This window comes from Canis lupus, chromosome 34 (assembly GCF_048164855.1).
Source record: "Canis lupus baileyi chromosome 34, mCanLup2.hap1, whole genome shotgun sequence".
NCBI classification, from domain to species: Eukaryota; Metazoa; Chordata; class Mammalia; order Carnivora; family Canidae; genus Canis; species Canis lupus.
Genome location: NC_132871.1, coordinates 22,940,639 through 22,961,524, shown reverse-complemented (window position 1 = coordinate 22,961,524; position 20,886 = coordinate 22,940,639). Strand labels below are relative to the sequence as shown.

Sequence of the window (20,886 nt, the reverse complement as noted above, 5' to 3'; positions counted from 1 at the left end):
TAAATGGACTTCATTAAAACAAGGGAGAAAAATGTACTTACTATGTATCATCACCTTCCCACTACTATTGTCTCATGCCTCTCCCAACCTTGTTTCTTTTAAGATTTCTAACACATCCATGTTTGAGTTGAACTACAGTGCTCATAATTATCCACGAAAAAGCTTTCTGCCTAGGCTGGTATTTCCTACAGGATCTCCCCTCAAATATGAATTCCTCAGAATATCAATAGGTATTCTATATAAACAGATAATTAAAAATAGGTTCTGACAGGGTGCCTGGTATTTGAATAAGACAACTTTTCTTCTAGGAAATACTTGTGAGACCAGTGTTCTGAAGACACTTTGGGAGGACTCCAGCCTAGGCACACACATTTACATGGAGATTGTGTCTTAGAGGGTTTGTCCAGAAAGTGAAAATAGCAGTAGATTCTCCTGGAATCAGGATGTTCCCCTATGAAAGGATGCCTGTTTCTCCAACATGAACCAACATGTTTTTTTTTTTTTATCTCATTCAGAAATCTACAGAAAGAGATAGATGTACAATAGCAATGAAGAAATATAAAGCCTAACTCCGTACTTGGGTTCCTTTCTTAGTTTCTTTAGCAACATAATGAAAGGATCAGGCTACGTCCATATTTTCCAAATTTGCTTGATCTTAAAAATGTTAGAATCGAGGTTGCAAATCGAATGGAGATTGTTAAAAATTCAGAATCCTCAGATTTCACTGCAATTTACTAAATTTCCAGAGTGTGTGTGTGTTGGGGGATGGGAGACAGAGGGGGGAGGGTGTCTCAGATGACTCCATTGATCAGTAGGTTTTGAAAAAAAACCTAGGGAAGAAGTTCCTTTGAATATTAAAATTCTATGAAGATTAACTGCTTTTTAATGAACTCTTTTAAAGCAATCGAGTTTTAGAGGGTTTATTATCTATCTACATAGTTTTCATTATAAATGTGATTTCCACAATACAGAGAAATAGAGCTAGAGGGGAAAATATATTACCCACAATTTCACCACTCAGAAAACCAATGAGACGTTTTTATTTATTTTATTTTATTTTATTTTATTTTATTTTATTTTATTTTATTTTATTATTTTATTATTTTATTTATTTTATTTTATTTTATTATTTTATTTTATTTTATTACTATTTTATTTTATTTTATTTTATTTTATTTTTATTTTATTATTTATTTTATTGTCTTATTGTCTTACTTGGGATTTCTTTTTAAATAAAATTCCATGGTTTAATTCATTTCATGAATCTAGGAACAGCTCACAGCTACTTAACATTATAAGACCTTGGGTTGCCTGGGTATGTGAAAATGCCATGTCTGCTCTGGAATTTCCATAGCTGATAAAAATCCTTTGCCTGATTCTCATCCCGTGAAACATGAAAAATATACTCCTTCTGCCTACTGCCTCTAGGCAACGCAATTTGAACTGTGTTTGTCCCAACCTGTAAGCCATGAGGGCAAATGAGCAAAGAAACTCTCCCTCTAAAACTTCTTTTCTATCCCTGGGTCTGAGTTTAACCCAAGGCTCATACTAACTGGGGGGATAAAAAATGAAACATCCTGGCAACAGATATCCACAATCTTCCTGTGTCTCTGTTGCCATAGCAACCGGGCTATCACTATGTATGCTGAGCCAAATTATTTTAACCTGTCTCTTCTGACCACTGGTATTTTACTTCTTTTCTTCAAGCATCTATTTTCAACCTGGTTTCTTTGGATGACAAAACTTTTTAAGGAGGCAATATTTTCTCCTTCCTTCATTTAAAAATATGCAATGACTGTACAAAACCGAACAGGTTTTTTTTTTTTTTTTTTTAAGTGATTACACATAAATGCTTGCCCTACAAGGTATGGCTCTTAGTTGCTACTAGGGTTTCATAAGGATGCCATTCTTTCATCATCTACACTACAGAGAAGTATAACTTTTGAGCTAATTATGGTGTTTTAAACTGAAATAAAACTATTTTAATTTAGAATATATCAGCAAATATTGAGCAGTTTTAATATGCATATAGTATTTAGTGAAAATAGATAAAAATTAATTTGTTGCTTTAAAAATCACACATTTCCCTTTTCAAAATAATGAATATCTTTCTTTTAGACTTAATAGCCAACAACATGTTTATAGTAGTCAATTGCTACTTAAATGTATATGTTAATTTTTATCTTTTCCTCACCATAACTTACAATCTTAGATAGAATATATTCTTTTGCCCAGAGAAAACTAGATAACATAACCCAGGATCTCAAATATAGAAGCTTTTTCTTTTTAAAAAGATTTTATTTATTTATTCATGAGAGACACAGAGAGAGAGAGAGGCAGAGACATAGGCAGAGGGAGAGGCAGGCTCACCGCGGAGAGCCCGATGCAGGACTCAATCCTGGGACTCCAGGATCACGCCCTGAGCCAAAGGCAGAGGCTCAACTGCTGAGCCACCCAGGCATCTGGAGAAGCCTTGTATTTAGTAAAAGGCCCTTGAAGACAAGGACTTTGACTTACACATTTTTGCATCACTAGTATACATAAAGCTTTGGCTTACAGTTGGTAAGCACTCACAAATGTTGAATCCATAATTATCCCGATGAATGTGCTTTATTTCTACTTGTAGCATCCACATATATTTTTCATTTCGATTTGCATGTACAGACATAGATTAAATCCAGAATATGGGGAAAGCACTAGATGGGGATTTCTGTTTTGCTGTGCCAAGTTTGATAGTATTCTATAAAGAATAATAAGACAATGAATGCAAAACTAATGTCATATTAAATTGGAAGTGTTCAGAGGCAATTTCGGACTCCTGCATTACATTTCAAATTTAATTTGGAATTTGTGATTATTACTATTTCTGGCAGTTCAAGAGGATCTGTACAGTTTTATTGAGGTTTGCATGATTTAATAGTTTAAGCAAGAAATGAAGTTTAGGAAAACATTTAAAACATTCTGTAGAAGTATTGTGAATTTTGTTTTTTGTAATTTCATGAGCAAAGCGTCAATGAGGCTTTATAAAAATAACTGTTAAATATAGACTTTTAAATTAAATGTAATTTTTAATTCATGACTGTGATATTATGGTTTAAATAAGAAACATGTATTTGGTCTTTCTCCATGTTCCTGGGCTCTTAAGCCCTTTATTGTCCAGAGTGAATAGGGTGACAAACATCTTTGTTATGTTGATGAGATAACTTTGGAAAGCCCCTAAATCACTTCAAGTCACCTGTGGATGGGGGCTGGTCACTAGAGGAACCAACCTAGTAATTGTCAAAACCTTCATTCCCAGCCCTTATCTCTGGTGGGAAGAGTGGTTGGAGTTTGAATCTACAGCCAATAGCCAATGAGTTAATCAATAATACCTATGTAATGAAGCCTCCAAAAATACTCAAAAGGATGGGGTTTGGAGAGCTTCCAGGTTGATAAACACATGGAGGTGCAAGGAGAGTAGTGGACCAGGGGAAGGCCTGGAAGCTCTCCAACCCTATCTCCATACCTTGCCCTATACATCTTTTCCATCTGGCTGTTCCTGAGCTTTATCTTCCTAAAATAAACTGGTAAACATAAGTAAATATTTCTCTAAGTTCTATAACTGCTCTAACAAATTAGTCAAGTCAAGGAATGGATCATGGGAACCTCCAATCTGCAGCCAGCCAGTCAGTCAGAGGTACAGGTGGTAACCTAGACTTGTGGTTGGTGTCGGAAGTGAGGGGGGAGTTTTGTGGGACAGAACCCTTAACCTGTGGAATCTGGTGCTATCTCCCCAGGTGGATAGTGTCATAATTGAGTTGAGTTGTAGGATATCCTGCTAGTGTTTGAATCTGAGCTGGAGTTAGAATTACAACAGCATTATTAATGAAACCATTGCTATACATATAACCACTTTTAATTTGTAGTTGCATCAGAAAGATATTTTTAAATATTGGCATTGAAGAAAATTTAGGATTAAATTTATCCAATATGAGGGAAACCACAGAAAGTGTTAAGAAATTTTATATTATTAAGCCTGAGATGATAAATTATTTTTTGGCTTTATTGAGGCTAATTGATATACAAAAATTGTACACATTTATAATTTTAAACATTAGCTAATAAAATCAATACTATCTCTCCATTATAAGTTAATCTCCATTTCTAAACAAGTCCTGAATTATAAGTATTGCTTTGGGATTCTGTCAGAAGTAAATATAAGTTTAGAGCCATTGAAAAACATGAAGACCTAGGAATAAACCTCACCAAAGATGTAAAGGATCTATACCCTCAAAACTATAGAACACTTCTGAAAGAAATTGAGGAAGACACAAAGAGATGGAAAAATATTCCATGCTCATGGATTGGCAGAATTAATATTGTGAAAATGTCAATGTTACCCAGGGCAATATACACGTTTAATGCAATCCCTTTCAAAATACCATGGACTTTCTTCAGAGAGTTAGAACAAATTATTTTAAGATTTGTGTGGAATCAGAAAAGACCCCGAATAGCCAGGGGAATTTTAAAAAAGAAAACCATATCTGGGGGCATCACAATGCCAGATTTCAGGTTGTACTACAAAGCTGTGGTCATCAAGACAGTGTGGTACTGGCACAAAAACAGACACATAGATCAGTGGAACAGAATAGAGAATCCAGAAGTGGACCCTGAACTTTATGGGCAACTAATATTCGATAAAGGAGGAAAGACTATCCATTGGAAGAAAGACAGTCTCTTCAATAAATGGTGCTGGGAAAATTGGACATCCACATGCAGAAGAATGAAACTAGACCACTCTCTTTCACCATACACAAAGATAAACTCAAAATGGATGAAAGATCTAAATGTGAGACAAGATTCCATCAAAATCCTAGAGAAGAACACAGGCAACACCCTTTTTGAACTCGGCCATAGTAACTTCTTGCAAGATACATCCACGAAGGCAAAAGAAACAAAAGCAAAAATGAACTATTGGGACTTCATCAAGATAAGAAGCTTTTGCACAGCAAAGGATACAGTCAACAAAACTCAAAGACAACCTACAGAATGGGAGAATATATTTGCAAATGACATATCAGATAAAGGGCTAGTTTCCAAGATCTATAAAGAACTTCTTAAACTCAACACCAAAGAAACAAACAATCCAATCATGAAATGGGCAAAAGACATGAACAGAAATCTCACAGAGGAAGACATAGACATGGCCAACATGCATATGAGAAAATGCTCTGCATCACTTGCCATCAGGGAAATACAAATGAAAACTACAATGAGATACCACCTCACACCAGTGAGAATGGGGAAAATTAACAAGGCAGGAAACAACAAATGTTGGAGAGGATGCGGAGAAAAGGGAACCCTCTTACACTGTTGGTGGGAATGTGAACTGGTGCAGCCACTCTGGAAAACTGTGTGGAGGTTCCTCAAACAGTTAAAAATATACCTGCCTTACGACCCAGCAATTGCACTGTTGGGGATTTACCCCAAAGATACAAATGCAATGAAACGCCGGGACACCTGCACCCCGATGTTTCTAGCAGCAATGGCCACGATAGCCAAACTGTGGAAGGAGCCTCGGTGTCCAACGAAAGATGAATGGATAAAGATGTGGTTTATGTATACAATGGAATATTACTCAGCTATTAGAAATGACAAATACCCACCATTTGCTTCAACGTGGATGGAACTGGAGGGTATTATGCTGAGTGAAGTAAGTCAGTCAGAGAAGGACAAACATTATATGTTCTCATTCATTTGGGGAATATAAATAATAGTGAAAGGGAAAATAAGGGAAGGGAGAAGAAATGTGTGGGAAATATCAGAAAGGGAGACAGAACATAAAGACTGCTAACTCTGGGAAACGAACTAGGTGTGGTAGAAGGGGAGGAGGGCGGGGGGTGGGAGTGAATGGGTGACGGGCACTGGGTGTTATTCTGTATGTTAGTAAATTGAACACCAATAAAAAAATAAATTAAAAAAAATAAAATAAAATAAAGACAAAAAAAAAAAAGAAAAACATGAAGAGATAATGAGCATATTCACAATGGACAAAATTCAGTGGAAAATAAAAAGCCTTAGTCTTTGAGTTCTTCTATATGTCAATATTATCGTGTAATTTTGCTTTTCCTGCAACTGGGGTATGCCACTAACAAAATCCAAAATCCTTTATCTGAATCTAAAATTAGCAGAAGAAAAATAGCATATAAACCCACACAAAAGATAATGCTGAAATGAAGCTCCCCTGTTGAGGAATTTGAGGAATTCTGGAGAAAATCTACCATATTCTCTCCTATTTCTGTGGACTCACTTTTCTGGTAAATTGCTACTAAACTTTCATATTAAGATTTGACTAAACAGCCCAATGTTGCAGGTCTGTCCAAATGCCATCCTAACTGCTGAGTAGATCTAGTGGGCAAATAGGGAGCTAGTTCAGACTTACAGAGAGGGTGTACTTTAGAGATAAATAACTTAAGTTTGGGGTCATATGATCTCAGTTTGAAGGCTACTTCCACCATTTCCTTATGTGACCTGGGCCAGTTGTTTCCTCTCTCTAAGCATGATTCCACTTCTGAGATGGAGATGTTAATAATAGTACCAACTCAAAGGAAGGACTGTTATGTGGATTCAAATTGATAATGAATTAAACCACTTAGCATAGAGCCTGGCACATAGTGAATGCTCAATCAATGTCAGCTATTATTAAATCTATCAGAAGTCTATTTTCATGCCAATAATACACTTAAATGAATCCTAAATAATGGGAATCTATTCTGGCTCTAGAGTTCTATGTGGATTTCAGGATTATATGGCCTTTTAAACACTCAGAGTTTACTTTCTTGTGACCCAAGGCTCCAATTACTCCTAAAACTAATTTTCTTTAGTACTTTCCATAATGACACTATGGAAAAATTATACTCGTGGACTAGTAGTAATTATTTTCCCCAAATTAAGGTCTCCAGGTTCATTTAGGGCCTTTCATTTGTCTTATTTTCTGATGATCACAGTATAGATTTCTATTAAATTATTTCTATTAAACCTAGAATTATTTGGTCATAATTTGACCGGTAATGAGTCTAAAAGAAATGTAAGTTGCTTTTGGTTTCACAATATAATCTTGTAGCATTTACTATATTAGTACTTATAAGTGCTATTATTATTTATTGTTATATAGTGTTTCTCCAAGTAGTTTATAACCTCTTGAGTATTGGTACTGGTTTTTATACTTTGGCGTTTCCAGTGCCAATCTAGCACATAGCGCATAATGCGTATTTAGTAAGGATGTGTGTATGTGTGTGCATGTGAAAGAGAGAGAGAAAAAGAGGAAGAGAGAGAGAGAAAGAGAGAAAGAGAGAGAGAGAAACTGATGTTTAGCCTGAATTACTATCTTCATCTTTGCATTGGGCCACTTATTTGGTTTTCCTTCTTTAGAGTCTCCCCTCCCCCACCGCATTTTTCTGATGTGGTCATTGGTCAAGGGGCTATGCTTCTTAGTGCACAAGGATGAGCACAAAACCCAAGTTGGCCAACAGGATTCTACTTTCTCAGGAAGGTAATGGACACCAGAGGAGAGAAGGCCCTCCTCATCAGAGTATCAACTATGAGCATTATGTGAGTTGAGACAGTCTGAAGTCCTTGCATTTTTAAGATGTGGAATAAAGTTTTTTTTTCTTTTCTTTTTTTTTTTTTTTTTGACTAAAATTAATATGGAAGAAAGTGCTGCTGAGATGGCAAGAATGTCATCACCTGTTCGAACATGAATGCAGTAGCCATGGCCTAAAGCAGATCTGTCCTTGCAGTTTTTTGGTTAGGCAACCCAATAAGTTCCCCCTCCCCCTTTCATATTTGCTTAGGGTAGTTCCAATTGGGCTTCTGTGATATTCTGTTATGGCATTGATTGGCGGATACAGTATCATGTGACTGGCCAATAAAGATTTGGAACCCACAGTGCCTTCTTAAATCTTCCTGATACTCTTATGCATCTGCAGGGAGAGTGATCTAATACACAATTTGTAAAAGCTGAACATTGCAACAAATAATACATCTTACACTAAAGATTAAGGTAGTAGAATTAGCCTCAGGAAAAATGAAACCATAGAAGAGTACAAAAGTTCAGTTTACTATTACTATTATTTAAAAGAAGGCATAGATAGCCAAGAGTTTGGTCCTCAACTGAAAACCACAACTGCATGGCAAAAGCAGATCTTTATTCTCCACTCATCCAACTTTTCTTCCAATTCATTGTTCTTTCTTCACAAAATTCCTGGAATTTGGTAGGAATTAGGCAATTAAGGTCCTGTCTTCAAAGTAAGACATCAGCCTGTACCAGCTAGATTGTATTTTTAAAACATCCACACCTTGAGAGAGTTATTTTCTATTTTCTCTAATTAATAGAGAAGGACAGATGGAATATGACATAAAGAGCTGATGCCTTCTAGAAGCCTGGCCTATAAGACCAGCCAATGAAGAATCTCTGGACCTGAAACAATAGCCAGAATCAGAATCTTGCCTATGGAGAGAATTTGGAAGGCAAGCATTTGCTTTGGGTATTTTTGACCAACAGACTTACTCTTGCTTAATTCTCGTCAATGTCTTCATTGGTGCATTTCCAAACCTTTTAAGATTCTTCTTGTATGTTGCGTATTATGGCAGGCACTAGTGATACAAACATCTCATGTTTCATTCATTCTCTGGTACTCACAGTTCCTCTAAGTGTGTCCCATTCCAGATTCTAATACCTTTTTTTTTTTTTTTTTAAGATTTTACTTATTTATTTATGAGAGACACAGAGAGTGATAGGGGCAGAGACACAAGCAGAGGGAGAAGCAGGCTCCCTGCAGGGAGCCTGATGTAGGACTCGATCCCTGGTCTCCAGGATCACGCTCTGGGCTGAAGCCCATGCTAAACCGCTAAGCCACCCAGGCTGCCCTAGATTCTAATTCCTAACCTTGAAACTTCTCAAGCTTCAAAACTCTTCTTAGAGTTTGTATTCCCCAACCACTATACCAAACTCCCAATATAGGTAAGGTTTCCTCTTCCAGTACCCTCTGCATTCTGTTTACCTACAGTATAATCCTTCACACTGCATCCTAATTCCTATGTCCTGTACTTGTCTGTCTCTCTCACTGTCTCTCTCACTTCTTGAAGACACAGTATTTGCCTTTTCACATAAATTCCTAGAACTTACCACTGTATATTCTTGACTTAACAAATGCTTATTGAGTGAATAAACAAATACATGAATGCATGAAAGAGTGAATGAATAGCAATGTGGCCTCTACTCTGAAGAAACTCACTCTAGCTGGGGAAAAAATAACAATTTGGCTAATTGGCAATTAACCGATATATAATAGAGATGAGATCCAAATATTGATTGAGCATAACATGAACAGAAATTAATTGTTCCTTTCATTTTATGCCTTTTTTCTGGATGTCTGCTCTATTCTTTGTGCCTAGAGGAATGTTTAAAACTCACTATTGAATGATCTATGAACAAAACCCCGATTTCTTTTGAAGGAAGGGTTACATACAAATCTATTAAGGGAATAAAATAAGAACATTAAATAAAGAAAATACTGCTGGCTGCCTACAGAAATACAGTGAGAATATGCCAACAAGGAGAATTTCCATATAGGCCTGACAAAGGGAATAGTAAGATCTTTGGGTTATTACCAAGTTTTTTTAGTGATTAGAGGACAATTGATGTTATATACTGTGAATGAAAATTCCAGAGATAGCTATGAGGAAGAAATTTCACGAACATTAAGTGAGGCTAGTCCTGCTTTCAAGTGTTTAGACAAAATTTCCAGAGGCCATGTCGGTAGGAGGAATTTCTCAATATTCAATTTCTACCTTGTTTGGTTTTACATGTACACAGTTGGCAGGTTTGTTACTAATAACTATAGACGGCACTAAAAGCAGATGGAGCATTCCTACCACTTCTTCTTTCTAGTTTTTGGTCCCAGCCTTTTTTTCAGTCCCTCATCATTTTTGACCATAACCATAGCCACTTCTTAAGTGTTCTGTCTCCATAATCTCCTTCTTATCACTGTATTTTTCAAACTGTTAGAAAAGAAAAAAAGGAGTGATCTTTTATAAAACAGGATCCAATTGAAATATTCCAACATCTTTAAGATGCATTTTTTTCAGTTGAGGTTCTAGGGGGTCTCTGAGAGGGGCACTGTACTATTTGGGTGAAGTATGAAAAGCTGTAGGAAAGCAATGGGGTGGTTTTGAGGACTTAGGATTACCTTAGTGGTAAATAATTTAAAACAAACACTTTTTAAAAATGTTAAAACAAATACTGTCATATTATGAAGGTAAATATAGAAGAGGAATTTAAAAAGAAAGCATGAGAATTTAACAGAATGCCAAGTGTCTGAGGGCAGCTGTTGCATTTTACTTAGACTCCCAAGGCACTTTTGTGCAAAGATAATGAAGAACCACCTAGAAGGGAAAGTTGCACCTCTCATAAGCTTCTGTCCAGCTTAGTCTCTCCCTGAGCTAGGAAAATATCTGTTTTCAGAAGACATATGGACTTTTGGGCCTCCACAACTTTCTTCTCGCTGTTTTCTCTACCTGAGATTCTCACCCCTTCCCTTTCACCAACTTCCCCTTACTCCCTTCCACCCTCCCTTCTTTCTGTCCTTCCTCCCTTCTTTCAGTAAACATTTCATGAACTCCACTCTGCCAGGTGTTCTACTAGTTGGTCTGCAAATATGTAGGGATGTAGGCAAAGATGGTGAGGAGAGCAGAGAGAAGTCATACAAACACATTACTGAACAGAATAATGACTAACATTGCATGTTATATACCTACACTATGATGAACACTTTCCACACATCATTTTGCTTATTTTTTATAAACACTGAGAAATAAGTTTTGTCACTAAAGCTTGCCTTGATATCACACAATAAATGGCACCCATCTTCATGGTACACAATAAATGACTTAGCCAAATTTGAAATACAAGTGCATGCGACTCTAACTTATGCTCTTAAACATCACTTACTAGTCAATGTAACAAGTAACTGTCTAGATCCAGATGAAATGCCCCATCACATCTCTTTCTTCTCTGAAATTACTCTTTTTAAAGCATAATTAGTTTCCTCCTGTTCCTGTATTCATTATTAACATAATTTCTTTATGCTATTTGTAATGTTTCCTCTCTCACCAGGCTTAGAAAGTCACCAAGGCAGGTACCACCTCTGGTCCATATGTGTATCACCCTCTCCTGGCTCAGTAGACCTGCTAAACATAGCAGGATAGGGTGGACCCTGCAGTAAACCAAGTGCATGAAGCTTTGCAGAGATCACACTGGGCTGCCCATAGACTTTAAGGTGTATTTTGTTTGGCTTAAAAAAGCATTTTGAATTAGTTTACCAACTTTTGGAAAGTAAAAGCTTATCTTAAATCCTGGATTTCCAGCTTCTTTTTTAAATGGAAAGATTTGGAAACATCGTCAAAGATTCTTGTGACCACAATTGGCTAGAGCTGAATGGTAACCATCTGCTTTAGAGTAGCTCTGCACTCTACAATTCACTATATTCTCCATTACTGTTATGCTGTCCTGGCTACTGGCAAGGTCCTGACCTTAATATTTGCAATCAGCCTTCTGTGCAATTTCTGAAATCTCTTAATTTCTTTGTTATGGGACTATTATAAATAATCATTATAAATTATAATATTAATATAATGTAACTATTATAACTTATTCTTAATTTCCAGTTTACTATGCTAAAAAAAGTGAAATGTTAAGGGTAGAAAGCCTCATTACTACATAAATATTAAAATATGTACTAGAGATGTTCTCAGTATTGCATGGTAGGAAGCCTCATTACTACATATACATAAAAATATGTAGTAGAGTATGGCATGTATAATCTCTCATCTCAAACACAGACGGCTTGGGTTTATTTATAACCGACTCGCAGTCTTTACACAGTTATTTCAGTTCACACACACAATGGGTTATTTACAGACCAACTATAGTACTGCTGGTAGTGATTATAATTACAGAAAAAAAAAACTTTATCAATTCAAAATCTTCAAGGCTTGGGATAGAGATTGGGGCCAAGTTTACCTTTATATTGTGACAGTTTTTGAAAAGATTTGCTAAGCAAATATACCAAGTAAAGTGTTTGTAAAAGAACTGTTTACTTGACACAAATTTTAGAGTCATGAATTCCCAACAATGTAAGTGCATTGTAAGCAAAAGCTAGATATTGCTTAGGTTGGTATTTTGATATAATAGGTACAAATTATTTTTATCTATTCTTTAAAGTAGGGTTCCTGCTAGACAGTACATTTTTATCCTAGTTCAAAATGCAGTATTTATTCAAAAACAATATTGTTCCTGTGAAATGTATTATTTACTTTTAATCATTTCAGCTCTTTTCCTTAAGTCGACTGACTTATATCTGAGTCTACTTAGTAGAGTAAGTGCAAAAAAGGAGGCCACAGTTTAGAGTAAATCCCAATTAGTCACTTAAAGTTTCAATAGTCACATCCATTATATTAAGAAACCATGCTTTAATAATGCAGACGTTGGCAGCAAAACAATAAATGTCCAAACATGATGAATAGCAGGTTAACTACCTTTGCAACAAAGAACAACAATACCAAGTTAGCCCATTTCTGCTAAGTCTTGTTATAGATAAAATCATAGTCTATAGTTTTATTTATCTGTTGCATTAGAGAGTTACCCAACATCTCAAGATAAATTGGAGTACAAATAAATAGCTTACCTCTTTTGATAGTCATGTATAGGAAAAATGATATGGTGCAGAGAAGAACCTCAGAAATAGTCAAAATTGAGAGTAAAATCATATCTTACCTGGGTGACTTTCTCTGTCACATTGTGTGTTCGATCTTTAACCTTGGGTGCAATAATGGTTTTATCTGAAGAAGGAGGGGATGCATTCTTTTTTTCAGTTTTGACATCTGAGAAATTCAACGTAAGCTGTGGAATCTTGTTAATGGTGCTGTATTTGTTGAGATTTGAATCTGATGTGGATCCCAGGAGGCTTGACTTGATATGATTAAAAGGCCCTAAAAAGATTGGAAAGTATTTGTAAAAGCAGTATCAGGAGAAATAGCAGAAAGAGATGGTCCTGAATGACCAGCTAATGATCCACAGCCAGTGTGACCCTGCTTCGGGTTGGACTAAATGCAGCCAGCTGATACCTGAACACAAGGTTTAGGGTCACTGTCTGCCACGTGGAGCAACATGTGAGTATCCGAGGATAAGATGGGGTCCAAGGTGTGTACTCAGAGAGCAGATGGCATCTTTAGCTGTTACTTAACTTCTTTCATTAAAGGCTGGAATAAAAGAAAAAAAACTCTACTCCTTATTATTGGCCTATTATTGGCCAAATTGGTTTCTCAAGAATGTCTTTTTTTTTATAATCCAGGGATTATTTGGGGAAGGGTTAAAATCATGTTGGCCATGAAATTTCTGAACAGGCTGTCTACCTAGTTCCAATATGCATTACTGCCCTCTCTGGGCCATGACAACTGACAAGCAGCTGAGTTTTTTATCTGCTTCTATTACTAGTATGAGATGTTTTACAGAGCTTCTAGAAGAGGTAAGCCGGGATGGGGGAATTTCAGATAAGACTGAGAAAGGCCAATGTCTTTGTATGTATGTGTATTCTATCAAAAACTCTAGAGTCCTATGTGAAATTTTAAAAATCTTTCAATCTTTCCTTCGCCCCACTTTCATTTAAATTTAAGACTTTCTTTTGAAGGGGGTGGGGGAACCTCTATAAAAACCTACCAGAAGAATGCCTTGAGAAACATAACTTAAAATTGAAGTGACATAGCCAGGTAATGGGCTGGGGTTGGTAGTGCCTGGTTACTCTTTTTGTTTGTTTGTTTGTTTGTTTGTTTATTTTATTATCATGCTATACTTTGGATCCTCAGAACTTATTCATTTTATATCTGGAAGTTAGTAGTACTGTTTGTCCAAACTTAGTACTTCTCACATTTCATTTCCTTCCTATGAAGACAATTTATCAGGTTTCTAGGACTCCTGGCCCCCTTGTTGAGTATGAATACACCGACCAGCTACATCTTGAGTTGAACTTATTGTGTGTTGTTTATGGAAGTCAGGAAATGCTCCAAAGAGTTTCTTGTACAATGGGTATTGCAACTTTTATAGTTATATAGCTCTTAAAGCCTAGCATCAGGGATAATTTTATAGAAATCCTGGGTCCATGAGTGTTACCCAGCCATTATCTCGCTGCCTTGGAGAGTGCTTAAAACATACAAACTGTGTGACTAAACGTGCTAGTCAGCAAAGTTTGCCTTATGCTATTTTTTTTTTCTGTCCAGAATGAAAAGAATATATCTTAGGGATAAAAAACACTTTATGCACCAAACAGGGTCTAAACACCTGAAAATTAGATTTATAGGTTGTGTATTTTGAACCACAATAAAAAATCAACTTGGTTCAAATATAATGCTAACAAAAAATATCCATCACTTAGTCCATAGTTCATTTGGAAAAAATTCTCACTATATTCATTTATAAAAGTTTATGTTAGGTTATTATATAAGTTTCAGATGATTTTAAGAGAATTTTCACTTATGTGGTAGATATAGTGTTCCTTGAGGTGCATTTCTATTAATTCCCTGAGTTTTATCCATGATCATGATCAAGTCCATCTAAGTGACTAATGCCATTGAGCTCTTTGGGCATTTATTGTCCAGTATGCTCTCATTTGCATATAGATTCATACTCTCTTCTCTATTTATATGACAAGGAGAGAAATATGAGCCCAAAGTGGCACCATATTAATCTAGCGCCCAGACAAGTCTGACAGAAACCCCATTCTCTAGGTCTCTGTACAAGTCTCCACCACACACCATTGATTTATTATTCTAACATATCCTAGGTAGTGTTTCCTTTTTCGTATCATTCTATGGCTACATTCCAGGCCTATATCTCAAAATTTATAAAACATTCTAGGACTTTAGACTTCTTAGATAATGTCTTTTCTTTAATGTCATATTTTACTCATTAAGTGCTTTTACTGCACGCAGGGACACTGAGAGGAGATTAGAGAAAGTTGAGCTCAGATATGTAGTTGTGTTTAAAAGCCTTACACCTTTCCTTTAATTCTCTTTCTCTATCATCCTTCTATGTGGTGGATTTCTGTAGCTGATTGTCTACAGAGTTGTTTAAAAAAATCAAGCAAAAACATGGATGATCTATGATACTAAGGCAAACAGCGTTAAATACACTTTGCCCCTGTGGCCAGTTCTAATAAACTCCACTGAATTGTCCATACCAATAAGCAAGAGGTCTCAAGTATGACGGTACTTCATCTTATAGGCATTTGTGGGGACATTTTTATTTGTCATAATGATGGGAGGTGGCTATTCTTTCACCTTGAAAAACTGTCCCAGAAGTCCCAGTGGGCATTCCTGGAGGTGAAAGTCTGTTTATAATGATCTGAGTCTTGAACCCGTTTCACATATAAATAGCACAATCTACCTTTAACAGGATTTTAATATGCATTGAGCTTTCCAGAGTTACAACTACCATGTAGGGGAAAGAGCTTTAGATCGTTTTGTTCAGAACTTTACCATAGGTTGTTCACCATTTTGCAAAATTGTATCACTTGGAACTATGCTACTTGTGGCATTTGAATTATCAATATGAAATTTCAGACTTCAGGGATAAGGTTATAGTCTGTGTTTGCATGTTATGAGCAAATATGTAAGCAGAGAGATGTGTGTCCTTTTTTTTTTTTTGGTCAACTGCTGGAACCAAATATTAAATTTGCAGAGAATTATAAGAATCACAGTGAAAATCATTAATAACATATCTTTCAAAAAGATTTCATATTATTGTTCTCTATATATGTAAAATTATACATGATTCAATTAAAGGAAACTATGTAGTAAGAGCTAAACATTTGAAATTATTTTTCTTGCAATTGCTGGTTTCCAGTCTCACTTTGGTAACTCTCTAGAGATCTGCCACAACTTCACCTAAATGTCTCGATTGCCATTTCTTGTTCCAACCCGTTGTTTAGGAATGTGTATGGTCGGCAAGACCTTTCTTGAATATTGGAAGAAGACTATATGTTCTGACATTTGGTGGGATTTCTTTCTTCAGTGAGATTCATTAGTATCACATAGGGAATCATGTTAACATTGCACTGAGCTGGTAAGGGCCAGTTCATTTGTGAGAATATCATACTTCCTCATTTTCCCTCAGTTTATCTTGGTGTATTTTTCATAATTCAATTTGGTTATTTCCTGTTTTTAAAATTCATATATAAATAATTATGATCTGTTATTATTTATTCCAATAGTGGTTTTTATTTTGTTATCTACCAATACTCCTGCTCCATCATCTTATCCAGTACTTATCTGGACAACTTAATGCTCTTAAAAGCCATTTTTTAAATGTCTGATCATTGCATTATATCTTCTAGTGTACTTGTGTTTGAACATCAACACATTGAGAAAAATATCATTTTATTATCAACTGCTTTTCTTGTATTCCTCCTTTACATTATGGTTAAAGAACAGTGTTGATCTTTTAGGAATAGGTTAACTTATCTCTAAATATTGTTACAGGATAGTAAAATGAAAAAAATAAAATATTGTAGAAACAAAGGGACGTTGGATCTGATAGGGCTGAGAAACCACTGGTCAATACATGTCATACTCAGATTTGCCCTCAGAATATTATAACTTCATTGAGTCCATATTTTAGCTTCTCATATTTACTGGCAGATAACCTTTCTGAACTGTTACTTTATTCTGTTTCTCTTTTTTTAAGTTCTTAATGTTAAAGATTTAATCTAGGCTTTCTTTTAAATCTATCCATTTAAAGAATCCAGCAAAACCTAAAATGTTCCTTAAAATAATTCACACACGCTACTTAGATATTTACAATCTATTTCGTCCTGCATAACAAAGATCATTATGCTTTTTCCACTGATTTTAAAGCAAATGTTTATATGCAGAAGTCTGAGTCTGCAAGATGATCAGCATTAGCTTAGGTTCCTCTAAAACCTATCCAAATTCTAGTGAAATTTTTTCCAACACTTTAATTATTCACAATATTCTTATTTTAATAATTTTAAACCTAAGCAAACAGACTATGAGGCCAAAGGGGAATAAGCATCAAGGGCTAGAAATCAGAATACAGGGTTTCCTACCTCCTAGGTCTATATTCAGAGAGGCCTTGGTTGAGGATTTAAAGGTGAAAGGCAGCCTCCCTGAGAGTGATCATGAACAGATGGGATTTAGGATTCTAATGAAAGAAAGGAGAATAACCTGAAAAACAAAGTAAATGAATTTAAATAAAATAAATGGGCAGAAATAAAGGGAAATAATAGATTCAATAGAAAGGAAGGTAAAACTCAAAAGTGCAAAGGGGAACTTGATGTTCTTTAGAGAAACATTTGCGAAATGGATGACCAGGTTAAACGTTCCAGTATACTAGAAGGAGATGAAAAACAGGTGACCAAGTAGACTAAACCAACAGCTGGATAAAGCTCTAATATATTACAAATGTCCGATTAAATATTAAATAGGCCAGGTTCCAGCTCCAAAGAAATATCCTGAATTTAGGTATCAAGCCAGAGGCTAAAGCAACAACTGGGAAGAATTTTACATTAAAGATATTTAAAATTTTTATGATGAGGTTATTTGAATTTATCATAAGTTACAAGAAGCTGAAAGAGAATATATTTTCCTTTAGATGGTGCTGATATATAATTAAGGACATCTGATAATTAAAAAAATAATAATGCTATTTTCTTTTTTTAAGATTGTTGCTCTCGAGGATCAAATGGGACACAAAAGAAGGAAAGCAAAAAAAAATTAAGATTGTTATTAAATCATCAGGTCTGTATATAATATTTCTTAGGTTACTGAGTTTATTGGGCTAAAGTTTAATAAAACTTTATGTAAATAAAAATGTAAATTGCTGAAGTGACTTAACACTAAAAAATGCAAATGAAGTGTCCAGTAATTGGACTTTGCAAAAAAACACTGGCAACCAGTTTAACACTTAGAAAGATAGACAAGAAGTGATCATATTTTTGTGGTCAACATTCATATTGTCTCTTTCAGTGCATGACACACAATTTTCAGAAGATAACTATCACCATTGAAAATCAATTTGCAAATTCTTATAAGGTCACAAAAAGTTGGTAATGGCTAGTGTAGCTTAAGAGAAACAAGCTGTATCAGATGAGTTGATTTTCTTTGTTAAGTCTGATAGGTTTTGTGGCTTAAGGAGGTGAAAGTTGTAATAAATCTTCCAAATAGTTTTGTTTCTGATTCATATGTCAGATTCATAGACAAGATGGGAACTGAACATACCATTGTCAGTGGGATACGGAGTTACCTGAAATAATAAGGAAGTGGAAGCATAGAGGGGCAAACTTATATTAGTGACCTATTTACTAAGTAGGGTAAGTGGGGTTAATTTTTATGGATGATTTGAAAAGCAGAATAGCAGAGAAACCATTAAATTGGAGGTAAAAATCAGTTAATATGTGAGTGAGGCAGGATTAGGTTCACCTCTCATAATATCAAAGAAATTGTTTTAAAAAATTATGTACATACATATAAACAGCATACACAATATATTTGAATAACTTTTTCAATTCTTGATAATGGGTTACAGTTAGATCTCTGAAGTCTTATTTCAAAAAGTCAGAGTGCCAAGGAAATTTATTAAGTGGAAACAAAATTAATCCTAGGAAAGAAGGTTAAATGGAAATGATTCCATTTTAGAAGAAAAGACCGAGTACCAATTTGCAGTTTTTATACTGTGATATTCCATCAAGATTAAAAGTGACCAGCTGGTATCTCTGTCCACTCAGGATAGATAAAGGGGGAAGAAAATTGCATTTCAGCAAGAAGGATTTAGATTAGCTCTTCGTGTAACAGGCAGTAAAATAGATTTCCCAAGGAAGTAAGAGAATGGTATCTTCAGGAGGTAAAAATTTCTCTACCACTTGTGTCAGGGATTTAGCCAACACCCTCGTAAGCCTTGAAGTCCTGCTGGAATTATTTATTTTATTTTGGTAAAAAATTATTTGGGGTGATTTGGATATTGAAAACTATGATTTGTATACAATGAAGTATAGAAATTTGTCTTTTATTTTTTTAAAGTTTTTATTGAAATGTGATTTAGAAACAAAACAGGGAGCCTGGTGGGGGACTCGATTCCAGGACTCTGGGACCACGACGTGAGCCAAAGGCAGATGCTCAAATCCTGAGCCACCTAGGTGCCCCTGTTCTGCGAAAACCTTAAATAGCCAGACACTTAAGTATTTTTTGATAGTTTCAAAACCAGAGTCTGAACAAATAAGGGAAACTTTGGAGGATACATTTATGTTCATTTTAAAATTAAATTCGCACGTTTTAAAAAATCTAATTTGGGAATTTAACTTCATAAGTATTAACATGTGAAAACTTCTGACAATGGTTTAGAGTTTCCTAATCCCAAATTCTGATTTTGATAATTTATTTTTGTTCAAAGACTATAGCTGTTAAAAAATGGAAGGTTGAGGGAAAAGAGTTGGAGATTAAATGGATTCATTTATGAGGGAAAAATAAAATTAATGTAGTTTGAATGGCAATTGTGTGAACTACTAGCTTGGAAGATAAGCAAGCTCAGTTTTCTATATATTGAGAAAAATTAGATTCATTTCTCATTGCATTTAAACGATCACTGGAAAATCAATGTCTAATAATAATTAATTGCTAATTGTTAAATGCTAAAGCCAGTCATATTTCATACAGACGAGTTGGCAAGAGGTATCTGTATTCTGTTTCTTGACATTATATCCTGAATTATATCGATGCAAATCACCATCACAGCTGACGCTAATTTGCTCCCTTTTACAAATTACAGTAGACAGGCCAAGGATAGAATAATCATGTAGATGAAGTACCATCCTGCTATTGGAGGTCACCTGCACAGACCCTTTTTGAAGTGCTTGCAAAATAAAATTGGTATGGGGAGAAGCTGCCACAATTTCCTTTCTTTTCAAATCACCCTGGATGGCTGACCAGAAAACAGCTTTAGTGTCTACTGTTATTAATTCATAACTGTGAGCAGCTCTGACTTAATTAGGGAAGCAATTGAGAAATCAATATACAAAACTTCATAGTGATCAGAGTAGCAGTGACATACAGAAGAGGCCAAAACAGTGAATTTTAAGTAATGACGGTTACTGGTGGAGACGTGTCCATGCAACACACATGCACAAAATGAGTCATTGTCACTATATGCACACTCACGGCAGCATGCATGGCCTATGTTAAAAGACTAAGTCCAAAAGTTTTCAAGTAAATGAGAATAATATGATTACTATATTTTGTGAATTCCTGTATCTACTATGATATAGTAGAAAAAACAGAGGTGAATTTCAAATTTTAGTCAAATCCAGATTTATCCAGAGGTATTGCCCACTTAAACATTGCCCTACAGTAGCTATAGGTCATGCCAGTGATTTCAGACTAATATAGGACACAATTAAAAATGACTGAAATGTAATATAGAAAAATAGAAATGACTCTCATGCATGTACAGTTTACTACTACAGTAAGCTTAAAACCATACCCCCTGCCATCCAGGAACGTGAAACTAGTTTTAAGGAAACAAAAGAGGAACAAGTGAAGTGATACTGTCATGTAGCACTTTGATTACTTTATTTAATCTTGCACTCGATTTTTTTTTTTTTGTTTTGTTTTGTTTTTTGGGTTTTTTTTTTTTTTTTTTTTTTGGCTGAAATAGGCTTATGTGCCTCTTTCACAGTGGAATATATTTAGCTTGATATTTGTTTCTTTCCAAATGGTTTAAATATTCAGGAAGTGTTCATTGTCAACCTAGCTTTATACTTCTTGCAGGAAAAAAGGAGTTCA

The 20,886-nt window shown here is 35.3% G+C and overlaps 1 protein-coding gene across 2 annotated transcripts in view; it reads right to left on the bottom strand.

The window, feature by feature from the left end:
* Positions 1-20,886, bottom strand: part of KCNH7 (potassium voltage-gated channel subfamily H member 7) — a 474,114-nt gene that overhangs the window by 112,954 nt on the left and 340,274 nt on the right. For both annotated transcript variants that reach the window (XM_072811055.1, XM_072811056.1), the window contains exon 6: positions 12,815-13,029. In XM_072811055.1, coding sequence (XP_072667156.1) covers positions 12,815-13,029 — 215 coding nt within the window. The remainder of the gene's footprint in view (positions 1-12,814; positions 13,030-20,886) is intronic.